This window comes from Perca flavescens, chromosome 5 (genome assembly GCF_004354835.1).
Source record: "Perca flavescens isolate YP-PL-M2 chromosome 5, PFLA_1.0, whole genome shotgun sequence".
Classification (NCBI taxonomy): domain Eukaryota; kingdom Metazoa; phylum Chordata; class Actinopteri; order Perciformes; family Percidae; genus Perca; species Perca flavescens.
The window spans coordinates 5227694-5241474 of record NC_041335.1 but is presented as its reverse complement, the minus strand read 5'-3'; the positions used below and the strand labels follow the sequence as shown (position 1 = coordinate 5241474).

At 40.6% G+C, this 13781-nt stretch overlaps 1 protein-coding gene across 1 annotated transcript in view; it reads left to right on the top strand.

Annotated features, from left to right (window-relative positions):
- citb (citron rho-interacting serine/threonine kinase b) overlaps nt 1–13781 on the top strand; it is a 61249-nt gene that overhangs the window by 23685 nt on the left and 23783 nt on the right. The window contains exons 14-23 of the mRNA XM_028577652.1: nt 127–180; nt 3657–3854; nt 9056–9249; nt 10034–10169; nt 10267–10371; nt 10645–10785; nt 11058–11165; nt 12020–12076; nt 12137–12257; nt 12430–12588. Coding sequence (XP_028433453.1) covers nt 127–180; nt 3657–3854; nt 9056–9249; nt 10034–10169; nt 10267–10371; nt 10645–10785; nt 11058–11165; nt 12020–12076; nt 12137–12257; nt 12430–12588 — 1273 coding nt within the window. The remainder of the gene's footprint in view (nt 1–126; nt 181–3656; nt 3855–9055; nt 9250–10033; nt 10170–10266; nt 10372–10644; nt 10786–11057; nt 11166–12019; nt 12077–12136; nt 12258–12429; nt 12589–13781) is intronic.

The following is a 13781-nucleotide window of genomic DNA, read 5'->3' as shown; positions in this document are numbered from 1 at the left end:
AGAGAGAGAGAGAGAGAGAGAGAGAGAGAGAGAAAGTAGAGGAATACTGAAGCTGATGTCTCCTTTGTTGTCATATAATTCAGGCAGTGAAATCTATCCCCCTGTCTCTTTTGTCATACCTGCTAGGCACACAGAGATGAGATACAACGCAAGTTTGATGTCTTGAGAGACAGCTGTGCGGTAAGCTGCTCACTCTTTTTTTTCTCTCTTTCCAGGAATAGACAGCGCGTCTGGCAGCTGAATCTTCACACACCATCACACATAACTAACAACCTAAAGTCGTCATTATATTTCACTCCACATGTTTCCGTCATTCTTCGGTAAATCAGGCTTTATTTCAGAAAATAAAGAAAGAAAATACTACTCTTCTACTTCTATTTAAACAAAGGGACTCCCTGTGACTTTAAACACCTAATCCATTGCATCACACTCGTCTTCTTTTTGGTACGTTTTGTTAAAATATAGTACTAACTGCTCTCGGCTGGTGATTAGTGTGACAAGGGCTCCACGCTAATGTTGTCAGAGCTGTCCCAAAACATAGTGTTTATGGTCAAAGTGAGAATTGTTGTTGCTAATAGACACCGATTCTTAAAAGTGGTAGATTAATTCTCATTTGGATTGTTTGTTTCCATGGTGCCATTTGTGCACATTAAGTGAGCTACCATTATCAAAACAAGCCCTGATAATGGCTGTTATACAACTCGCCATGGCTGTTTGGCACCTGAGAATTGTGGGATTTTTTTTCTTCTTTTTTCGCCGTGCTTCATGGTGTCACATACTCAACTTTACCTGGACTCACTGTGGTTTTTAGCTAATACAGCATCTCAGAGTCGAGTCCACACATAATGGCCGAATTACTTAGAATGAATTACTCACTTTAATTGTTTGATTATTTTCTTTTCCATGTCCGCAGAGATATTTATTCCCCCTCTTTTACAAAACAACACCACCTTGTTACCAGAGCTTATGATAATGGTGCATTTTTTTGTATAGCAATATACATATTTTATTTGACTGCTGAAAGTACATTTTCTAGTAAATCTAGCTATTGAACAGCCATTTGCATTTGTTTATTTTACAGACGACGAGGGCTATGTTAAAGAATGTTATAATCTCAAAGGTTTCCCAAGTCATTTTATTTGACAGTTGCACAGGAACAGTACAAGCACATTGGAATTCTTGCCATTTTCTCTGTCCCTAGGCCATTATTGTTATATTATGTAATTATTTTTGTTGGACAATATTGGAGGGTGTTACTGTGGAGCCTCTCACTAACCTTGAGAAAATGATGTTGACATGTTTAAGGGACTAGAGTGCCTTCCAATTCATTGACCTTGAATAAACACAAAGACCATCATGGTCTTCCTTTATTCCATTGCCCTACTTTTGAGGTCCTCCCACTCGCAAACTGTTCAGAAAGAACTGTCCATAGATTCAGCTGGCCAATGTTCAGGCAAACACAGCCAAATTCTGCAACAAGCAGAGCTTCTATTTTTTGCCCTGGTGAGACTTGCCATGTTGGTCTATCCGTTAGTCGGAGCAAGATATCTCGACAACGACAGTACAGGCCAAATTGTCATTTATATAAATATTTTAATTCTTACTTTCTTTCTGCCACAGCTTGACAGTTTTAGTGCCCCATTTTGCCCAGCACTTACATCAGGCAATTATTTCCATTTGTACAGACAGACATATCAAAAACATATCAAAGTGTCAATTTCCTTAAAATATGCTGAACACATTCCAGCCCCTCAAAGGATAACATTTCCCATTGTGGATATACCATGAACTTTCCTCTTGTGCTATCTTCCGACCAAAATGTCAACTTTGCACACAAGACATCCCATAATCAGCAGACTGCAATGAAATTTGCTGACCGCATACATTTTATTTTTAGCGACACTACTAGTAAGACTGTAGAAACACTTGTCAGTATGTTCTTCATTGTACATTATTTTGTATTTTGTAATATGGGAGCACACTGTTGCCTCAAAGTGGCACTAGTGGGGAGTTTTTGTATCTATTTTAACTCTAAATATACCTGCAACATTAGGTAGTCATCATGTACTCAAACTAGAGAAAGGTGATTTTGACAGTGTAATAATGGTGGCATTTGAGAGTGGCGCTCTTAGGCTTTTGTAAGTGCCCATGTTCCCTGCTAAGATCCTTCACATAGCTAACATTAGAGCTATTCGAGTTAGTAATGAGACAGTGTATATTGTGGGACTTGATACAGACTTTAGATTTTGTTATTCTGTTTCTTCTGAAGTAGCTACTGTATGCTTTAATATTTGTGGTTGTATTAGACCAATCAATGTCAAATCAATGAGGACTACTTTTAGCCAAAATACATTTCCAACTTGTTATTTTATCTATTAATCTATTACCTGCAAATTTACTATATCTATGTATACAGTATTTTGCAGTTGAATTGGTCACCGATATAAGAGTAGCAATGATTTCACCAAAAATGGTTAAATTTAACATTTTGAGTAAACCAACTTAAGATGGATTCACTCTCCACAGCTGTTTAGTAGAAAGAGCAGATGTTCCTTCCTCTGTATTTCAGTGTACAATCAATATTACGTTCATTTTAATCGAGGAAACTGTGGGACTGATTTACTGCCTCTCTTTTTAGCTGGGCCTTTTATTCGCTGTACAAATAGTGTTGAGCAATTTGTATTCAGCAGTGTTGAGGAAGCAAAGCTCCGGATGTGATTTTAATTTAGGCCTGCAAGTTGCTGTGTAGATTGGGATGACAGACAAGTAGAGTAAATATAGAGGCTTGCCGGATCACTGTATCCATTCTAGCATTGACTTCCTCGGCCCGCCTTAAGTATTTAGTTGCTGCTGTCAGTCCCCTGTCTCGGGGGAGCAGAAGTACTGAGTCAGTGCAGAACAGACAGCTAATTTATGAACTTAAAAGCTTTGCTCTCCCCCCCACCTCCCGCCACCTGGAAGTTCTGCGTGGTACACACGTTCCCATGAGAGCTGGGAATAAGGAGCTCTTACAGGCAGCCAGCCTTTAACCCTCATTTCCCTACAGCCTGCTGTAGTCATGGCTGATTAAGGCAACAGACTGATGCTGATGAAATGATTAGCCCGCTCTTTGCTCTAAATGCTCATGTTTAACAAGTAGCCTGGAATAGATATCTTGCTAAAATGATTACTGCATTATATCACCAACCCTAGATAGCTGCATCATGTAATAATGCAGCATTAGAGACTGTGTGGGCTGTTTGGTCAGCTTTTTGTGTGGATGAATAATAACATGCACAATTCTATGACTACAGCATATGCACACAATTTAAGCGAGACCTTTTCATGTGTGTAAACTGTAAAATGAATGTACATTTATTGTGTACACTGATTGTACATCGCAATTCAGTAAGGATATCTTTTTCAGACCCTATTACACAGTCTATGTGTCAACTGTATTCAGGCTTAGAAACCTGAGGTAGAAGTGAGTCAGCTGGGTCAGAGTAAGTAACCTGCATAAACATTAGCATTAACATTAGCATTACTATAGAAAATCGTGATTATGGTTTATCCATAGTTGTTTGTTTCTTGGTTGATCTATTTTGGGTGCAGAGTGGGTGCTCTGTATATTTACCTCTCTTTAAACGGGCAGTCTGAGTCCTGTTGACTTCCTGCAGGTGATCACAGATCTGGAGGAGCAGCTGACCACACTGACTCAGGAGAACAGTGAACTGAACCGCCAGAACTTCTACCTGTCCAAGCAGCTGGATGAGGCCTCTGACGAGAGAGAAGACCGGCTGCAACTCAGCCAGGATGTGGACCGCCTGCGTCGGGAGGTGGCCGACCGTGAAATGCACCTTAACAACCAGAAACAGGTACCTGGCTGCTGGTCCTGTTGTAATTATAGGTAATAAATGTGTGGTGTGTGTGTGTGTGTGTGTGTGTGTGTGTGTGTGTGTGTGTGTGTGTGTGTGTGTGTGTGTGTGTGTGTGTGCCTGCTCATGTGGTTTTTTTAACAGTCCAAAGAAAGGAAAGTCAGGAGGACATTAAAGGTCCCATATTATGCTCATTTTCAGGTTCATACTTGTTAAAACCTAAATTATTTTTCTCATACTGTCTGTCTGAAGATACTTGTATTTGCGCTCCGTTTTAGCGCCTGTCTCTTTAAGCACCCTTGTAAAACCTCTTCTGCATCTGCACTTTCGGAGTCTCTGCTCCGTCACTGCAGCCAGGGAATGACTGTAATGGCACTGTAGCGGCACTTTCTACCTCTATATAGAATAGTTGTAACATCACAACCGTACGAAAGTCCGGACGGCTCGCTTTTAGGCACCGTTTCTGAATATGGGCTACAAAAAATCAAGAACAGACAAAATCTCACTTTTTACAATATGGGACCTTTAAATGCTCAATTATCTGCAATTGGTACGTTGTATTGATTCGTTGATAGAATCAGCTGATACTGGTCTCTAATTAAAAGTCATGTCGTCATATTCCAAATATGATTAACAAAATGTAGTTTCTTTAATTGTATTCATAATATTGATCAATGCTATTCTTGGTTGTCTATCAGAGACCCTGTACTCTAGTTAAAGGTGCCTTGTTGAGTTTTTGACCACCTGTAGGGATATGGAACAATGTTTCTACGTGTGGATCCCTGTTTTGTTAGTTCTCATGCACAAGCTTGCGTGTGAAGTGATACACTTTCCTGCCAATGATACCACTCTGTTCTTCAGGTGGCGGTAATGCACAGCGATGTGCCAACAGAGGCAATAAAGAAGACTGCTAGAAAGTAAACAGTACAGGTTTCAAAATGATCAAAAATCTGGCTTTGCCAAAGTTTAATGGGGAATGTATTTAACACTTTTAGATCTCAGAATACACACGTGTTTTAGTAAGTAACAGGGAATGAAAACGGAAATGTATTTATAAGAAAACTCCACAGGGCACCTTTCAATTGTTTGTAATAGGACATTTGCATGCTCCTATTAGTACTGCTATTACTTTGTTATTTGTATTATTATCCATCAGATTTATTTCTATTTGAGAGCTGTTTCAGAGGAGCTTGTAGCATAACATGACTCAAAACTAAACAGGAAAACACTGCAGTCTTCCAACCATTCATTCTCTGTAACACACTGGACAGTCTATCACCAAGTAATCACACAAACAATTAAACAGCTGACTTTTGAACCCCATAATTTAGTCACAGTGCTTACTACTGAGCCAACCACTATAGTCTAGAAGTTTTCATATTTCTGCATGAAATTGCCAGAAAATATCAGCTGTCATTAGTTGAATATTTTTGAAGAAAAAAAAAAGAAGAAAACCCACAGTTTTCTGTTGACGAGACTCAGAGCTGCGACAGTTGTAAGCCTTCTTTTAGTTCAGGTCCCTTCCCCCTGCCCACTTCCCACTCACAGCCAGTCAGACACAAGGTTTCCACTTACTTACATTATGGGATATATCCACGCAACCTTTGACAGGTGACCTAGACATCTCTCCCAGCGCTGACAGTGTTAAGTGTAAATCAGGCAGCAGAAACCCTGGGAATATTTCAGTATTGTTATGAGCTGTATTCTGGATGCAGCGAGAGAGAGCGTGAGCCAGGAGCTTGTGTGATGTGTGTGCTGCCCCTGTGGGAAGATCTGTGTGTGGGTGTCCAGTAGCGCTCTCAGTCCTGCTGGTTGTGTAACGAGCGATGCAAGTCATAGACGAGGGATGGGGGGGTGTGTGGGAGGGATGTGTCATCCCCATCACTCCCAGGTCATGTCAGCTGTGAAAGCGTTGGACTTCAGAGGGCCGTGGTGTTGCTGCAACAGCAGCACAGGCTATATTTGTCTCTGCTTAGTCTGAAGCAGTGCATTGCAAGACATAAAACACAGCACTTTGTGTAGGCCCTGTGAATAATAAAACGTCCGTTGCCCAAACATGTCATGCAAATAACTCCAAAGCTGGAGTGCTAATTGTAGTAAGATAAGTTATTACTTAAACTGAAGGTACACAGTCATTTACATGGTAAATTAGTTGTTGAACTTCAGGTATGTTGTTTAAGCTGCCATCAAATGCTCCTCATAGGCCCCTGTGTCTGCGATTGTGATTTATTTTAGGCATGGCGCTATTTTATGGTGCTATGGCTGACTGAATCTTATATCTGACATGTCAATGAAGAAGTTAATTGTTAAGATAGCTTCTTTTTTTTTAGCCGCTCTCCTTCCTGCATGATGGCCTGTAACCAACAAGTTCTGGTGGGAGAAAGTCAGTGAATGGCCATTTTGTGTTTGCGTATTGTCCTTTTGACAGTCATTACTTCTGTTTTATATGCCAAGCTAAAACTTTCATTGCGAGCCCCAGGCCTTGCATTGCTACAGCAAGTGAAAATCCTGGAGAGAAGCCCTCACACCGCTACTTCTAAATAGTGATCCCTCCATCACAGCTTCTCAGTAGCCAGAAATAATAATAAGAGAGCCATAAGGGGACAGTGTAATTCCACTCGACTACTGTACATTTCAGAGGGAAATATTATACTTTTCTAATTTGAAAATTTGACTAACAAATAGATTTTACATATAAAACATAAGTACAGTATGATTGATTTCAAGTTAAAAATTAAGTACCTATCAGAATGTAGCATGTTCAAATTAAGCAGTATTACACGAGAGGGTTTGATTTAAAGTCATTATTGGCACGACAGTGATGCGTCTAGGACAGAGGCGCTTGCACCGAGGTTTGTAAGCATCACTATCCAATTATAACTAAGATAGATTTAGATACTTAAAGGTGCACTATGTAATACCAGTTAGTGTTTAAAATAGTTACTGCAGTACAAATTCAAAATACTGGAGAGAGTTGTCTCCCCTAGCCCCTCCTCCCCAGACTCAAAGTTCACAGAGGTTGCCAGGCTGAGACCGCAGCATCCACAACAATGTTGCTAGACGCTTGTCTCACATAGCCAGACATTACTTCACCGCACAGCGGAGTAGCTAACGTTAGATGTTGGCTATATTGACAGTCATAAAAGCCCGTGCTCATGCGGATCTCTGTACCCAACTGATAGACTTCCTAAGCTTAGAATGACGGTAGGAACTGCTAAAAACACAACAACCTTGCCGTTGCTTAGAATTACGGCAACAATCGCTAAACACACTGCAAACTCATGGTCTTCTTTCTCGATTTACAGCCCCCCTCTCTTGGCTTCAAATAACTCACCGTTGACGGCTACGGCCGCTGAACAGGCTACACGTTGTAAACAGCCGTGGCCCGCTCGCTTGGTCCTCCGGTAATGTTAGCAGTTAGCTGGGTTAGCATGGCAGCATTAGCCATGACCTGTCGGGATCACTTCACTGTCTGTGTCTCAATTGTTTTGGCGAGTAACCAACTCCGGTACTCTAGCTATATAGTTCAATGTGAGTACACAAATGTTGAAATTACATGAAATGTCCGTCCCTTGTAGCGGTGATAAATTACCCTGAAGCTAATGCTTACCTGTTCAGGAGGAAATTAGCCAATTCGGCATCCTTTTGGGCTCTAAGCTGTTTCCATCTTTCAAATACACATCCAATATTTACTTATTTTTACGTCTCTGGTCACACAACTGTTAGAAGCATGCCATTTTTTTTTTTTTAAGGCGGCTAAAATCTATCTCCGTTGATCCTGTTTGTGTGTTTGCTGTTTTCATGGCTGTACTTACGTTACAGCTGTAGCGCTGGGTTTAGCTACGTTTTTACAGGTATATCTGGCAACCCGGCCTGGCTGTCAAACTGGGCAGTTGATAACAACACACAGGCCAAAACACAAATGGAGAAAATACTGGTATTCGCATTGTTGGCAAAAAAGATAGTATTTCAACTTAGCATGTTTCCTTAATATCTGATGACGCACTGGGGTCATTTTTGGATTTATTACAGTAAATACATTACATATTGGACCTTTAACGTCCGCGAACTTCAAACAACAGAGACAATTCCCTGTCCCTGTAAAACGTTAGTCAGCAGCTAACTCAAGCTAACTTTAGCTTTGTAGAGATCGTGGGATTTCCCAAACTGAATAACTACCACACATGTAAAACACCAAACTGCTTTGCTAGGTCAATCTCGTTGTAACTACGGTATCTGCGGGAAAAAAATTTTTTTCCATTGACAGATATAGCCAGCTCCTAAACGTCTGTGAAAATCACATTTAGCAGCTATTTGCAAGATAGCGCCGTCACAGGCACAGCTGATCCAAAACATTTCCAGTGAAAGTTAACTTCAGAGGGTTGTAACAAATAAGTTGTTTAATCCGATGAATCACTTTATATACTAGTTGGAGAGCTTTTGTGTGTTACAGTGTGGTTGCTGGATTACTTAAATGAATACAAATGTTTTGAAACTGTTTTTTAATTCAACTCAATAGTGATATTTTAAGTGATGCGCCAGGTGTGCTCAAATGGGATCCATAATAACGCCTCTGGGTGTGCACACACTAATAATAATAAAATAATATGACATAAAATTTAACAATATTCTGACAGGGGTCATATTCCTACAATGTCTCTTCAAGTACATTATGATAATATAATAGTACTTCCATAGTAATTTATTTTAAAATTGTATTTTATTGTAATTGTATTGCTATTTATACTTAGCCAAATGATCTGGATACTGACAAAATGGCGAATAGTACTTTGTCACAAAGAACTGTCCTTCAAACCCTTCTGAGGGGAAGCTGCAGGTTAGAGGATTTCTGAAACAGATAAGAGGAAAAATAAATCACTACCACAAGAATTCTTGTTCATAATAGCTAAATTCTTACACAGGTTAACTTTCATAACATTCATTTCTTTTCAAAAATTTGTTGACATGTCAGAAATTTTTATTCAGTCAATGAGCATTAGTGGTTTTTGATTGTGGGTGATAATATTTTGACAACAGAAGTCCTCAATGTCAATACTTTTAAAGCTGTTAAACTAAATTCTTCTCTTTATCCCTCCTTTTTGAAAAATTGCCTTGAATGACAACTTGAGAAGTAGAATTGTGTCCTTGCCACAGTTTGTGTATCAAAGGTATTTCTCATCTGAAACCCTTTTTTGTACCAGAACCTGGAGACACTGAAGACCACATGCACCATGCTGGAGGAGCAGGTTCTGGAACTGGAGACCCTGAACGACGAGCTGCTGGAGAAGGAGAGACAGTGGGACGCCTGGAGGGCAACACTGGAGGATGAGAAGAACCAGGCTGAGAGGAGGACCAGGGAAATCCAGAGGATGCTGGATACAGAGAAACAGAACAGGTTACAACCACACACACACACACACACACACACACACACAAACACACACACACACACACACACACACACACACACACACACACATACTGTTTCACTATAACGGTGTGGACATTTATTGACTAAACTGAAATTTGTGTAATGTTTGCCTTGCAATTCTAGGTCCATTTAGGGTTGAGTTTTCTTGTTACTGAATGTTACTGCACAAACATTGAGAGATATTTTGTAGAGCAGCTCCAATTGAGATTACTGTAATCAATACAATACTGCATATACACACTATTCTTTTAAGGGTTAGTTTAGGGTAAAGATTTTGGTCTGGGATGAAGAAAAGTACACCTTAAAAAATTCAATCTGTGTTTTACAATAATATGCTTTTGGTGTACCCGGTTCTTATCACATGCCCTGCCTACACCAACTCAGAAAATAATTTCATATATTTCCCAAAATACCTTTTGACAAACCCTAGATAATATGCCCAAACCTGTCGCATTCAATGTGTGTAGGCGGGAGGGAGCGGATCCAACACCGATAGCAACAGCAACATTTACAGCAAAAACAAAATCAGCCTTTCTCAAATTGGAATGTTGTCTTGTAGTTAAATTATTACATGGACTACTGGATGGAAAAACCTGAACCCTCTCTGATACATACTTTATTTGATTTGATTTAAATAACTGTACATCAGTTACAAAAAAGTCAGTAAAAACATGATCGTTGAACTACAAGAGTATGCATCGGAGGACTCAAAATAACGGTGTAAACAATGGTTTGCTGTACGGTCTAGGCATCGTTCAGAGCAGCGCAGCTCTGAGTCTCGCCAAGCTGTGGAGCAGGCAGTTAAGGAGCACAAAGCTGAGATCCTGGCCCTGCAGCAGGCCCTCAAAGACCAGAAACTCAAAACTGAGAGCCTTGCCGACACTGTAAGCATTTCCACACTGTTGAATAAGTATTTTCACGGCACAGTATTATTCTGGTTAGCAGATCTTACCACAAACTCTTCCTGCTCTCTGTTCTCAGTTGAATGATCTGGAGAAGAAGCATGCCGTGCTGGAGATGAACGCCCACAGTTTGCAGCAAAAGCTGGAGAGCGAGAGGGATCTGAAGCAGAGGCTGCTGGAGGAGGTACATTCTGTATTTTTGCGTTACGCACACATTTAAGATGTTTAAAAGTTTTCTTTGTGCTTATTCCTGCATGTCATGTTGTCATGTTGTTCTGAAAATCAAATGCCAAAATAGAAATAAAAAAATAAACTTGATTTTCTGTTTGTAAAGTCATAGCCATAACAAATGTCAAACCATGCTGAAGGTTTAGCTGGTGCTATCAAGTTGTAAGAAGTGCGAGTGGGAAAGTTGCAGCGTCCAGATGGTGATGTAACATCTGTTTTACCTCCACAGCAAGAGAAACTGCAGCAGCAGATGGATGCCCAGAAGACCCACATCTTCCGCCTGACCCAGGGGCTGCAGGACGCTCTGGACCAGACTGACCTGCTGAAGACTGAAAGGACTGACCTGGAATACCAGCTGGAGAACATCCAGGTGCTGCTACACAGAAATAACACATACTCAGAGATGCACATGTAGACCTGCTGGACTTTCTGTCATTTGCAGTCTTGTTTCTCCCTCACTGTTCTGTGTGAAAGTGAAAGAAAGACACATAAACACATAGACATTTTTTTTTTCTTTTTACCCCACACAGCATACTGTACATCCCCCGTTCTCTCTGTCCCTCTGTCACCCTCTCTGTGTGATGTGAAGTACTTGAGGAGAAATTCATGGCAGTAGTGATGTTCACTTAGCTCCACCTGCAGGCTGTGTACTCCCATGAGAAGGTGAAAATGGAGGGTACCATCACCCAGCAGACCAAGCTCATAGACTTCCTCCAGGCCCAAGCACATGGTGGCTCCAAAAAGAAAAAGGTCAGTTTATGTATTTAATTGGATTGAGTATAATGTGTCTGTCTTTCTACACAGGTCTGGATGTTTTTGAAAACCCTTGACGTTTTTAAAACTGTTAGCATTAGACATAAAAGCTTGTGAAGATTTACATGATACTACAACTTATCAACATCTTTAAAAGAGCTGTACTCAACACTCAGAGCAATAATATAGCAGCAAACTAATATTTGCTTGGAAAGATATAGTGGAGTAATCCTAAAAAGAGAATTAAGTTACACTCCCTCTGTGTGTGTTGTAATCCGAGTAATTTTGGATTCTGTTTGTTTGATAGCCGGTCCGACCACATGCACTAACATGCAAGCGGCCCTGAAAAAACATAGGTATTTCACGTATTGGGGAACAGTCTGTGAGAGCCGTCTGGGGGCTATCCCAGCCCGCTGTTTTTTTTTTCAGAATTATGAGCACAGCCCCTTTAAATCCAGTTTTTAAAAAAATTGAAGTGGAAGTATAATTACTACTTCTGCTTGACAAAGAGCTCCACGGAGTCGTAGATTGATTGCACATCTGAATATCTGAGATAGCAAAGGGACAAAATGACTAAAGGTAATTTATTAGAGTTTTTAGAATGTGTTTAGGGAATGCTTTTGAATTAATATGACAAGTTGGATAATTGCTTTATCATAAAGGTTAAATTCAAGACATTCATGAATGAGTCACTTTATTCATCAACTGTAATTACAACTTCTACCAGTCTCTTTGCACATTCAGAAAGGGTTGTAGATCATCACCATATATTAACTGAACAAGAGTCAGAACCAAGGGGTCAGAGTAATGGTTTCAAACTGTTGAAGAACATTTTGGTTCCTTTGTCTCAGGGTCTGTTTGGGCGTCGTCGAGAGGACCTGTTGGCTGCCATGGCTGCCCAGGCCCAGGCCCAGGCTCAGGGTCAGGGTCAGGGACAAGGCCAAGTTTCGCCTGTGCCCTCCATCCAGCCGGTGCCTCTGCAGTACAGCGACATGAAGATAGCTCTGGACAAAGAGCGCAATCGCTGCTCTGAGCTGGAAGATGCCTTGCAGAAAATGAGAGCGGAGCTGCGATCTCTGAGAGAGGAAGGTGAGACTGCTCTTATGCACTCTGATTAAACACATTTGCGATTCTGCTCACCATAGTATACTACTAACATTATCTACCTTGGACAACAGTAAACAGTTCACCCAGCATGATAAAACAATGTATCACACATAAAATGTATATAAGCTCAATAAATCAATTGTTTCAAAACCAGCGCTCCAGTATAAGGATCATGGTAACTCTGCAAACCCGGCCGCAGGACGGCAGCAGATGATTATGTCTGCCATGGTGAAGTCTCCTGAGCACCAGCAGGGCCCGACCAACCTGGCAACCTCCAACTCAGAACGCAGGAAGGCGACTGCAACACCTGAGGGTGAGTGAAGCGATGATGTTTCCTGATGTGCAGCTTTTTCTCTCTAACAGACACATACATGCAGCTTTATAGCTTCAAACTTGACACTTACTGGCCCTTACCTGCACACACATAGATACACACATAAAATATCACTCATTTATCAAACTCTTACTATCCTTTTTCTTTCACACACCTTTCAGAGAGAAGGAGGGTCACTTTTGAAAGTAAGTTGTCCAAACTCATGGTTTCTGCAGTTTGGTCTTTATCACTCTTCTCCTTTTGCCTCATCCACATCCTTGAAAGGCCAGATTTTAAAAGCTGTGCACTTTTATAAAATGTGAGATCCCACCAAGCTGGTCAGGTGAAGGTGAGAAATCTTTAAGTCAAATGTCACCTTCTCAGTGCACAGCTTTAGAAATCTGAAGCATTTTATCTTGGTTGCTGAAGCTTAGCCAATCTGATTTGCAAAACTCTGCTAACTCACTATAATCCCACCTGAACTTCACATCATACACTAACAGAGATGTACCATATGATAAACTCTGTAATGCACAACATGCTGTTTGAACCCACACTCTGAAAAAAAACTAAAGGTATTATTCAGTCATCTTATTTATTCTTACAAAGGGGTACAACAAAGTTAAGCCTGGATGATCCCTATCTTAATCGTATGTCCTTATAAACTATTTATCCTTGTGAGGAAATTTGGTTTGGTGATTGTGACATCAACAGAGAGAAGTAAAAGGAAAATATAAGCAGAAAGCAACAACAATATCAAATTGAGGACCCCCTCAAAAACGAGATGCTTCATCTCAAGGGGTTATCCTCTTAACAATTTCAATAAACAATAAATAAATATAATACACACACAATATATATAATAATAATAACAATAATAATAATATATGCAAATTAAAGCTGCAAGCAGCGATGGACGGGCCCTCGCACCTCCTTGCACGTCGGGGTTACCGGCGGATGCCACTCCCTGCGACCGTGCAGTTGCGCGGCACTTAGACACTGCAAATCATCAGAAATGAAAAGGGAACTCTCTGCTGAGTTCAATGATACCTCACACAAGACTCTACCTTAAATGGGTCACCAGTTATGAAAGGGGGCGTGGCCTGGGTACATGGGTGTGGTTAAAGTATAGGGGGCAGCTTAGTTTCACATGTAGACCACACATTATAAGTTTCATGTAAATCGGATGATGT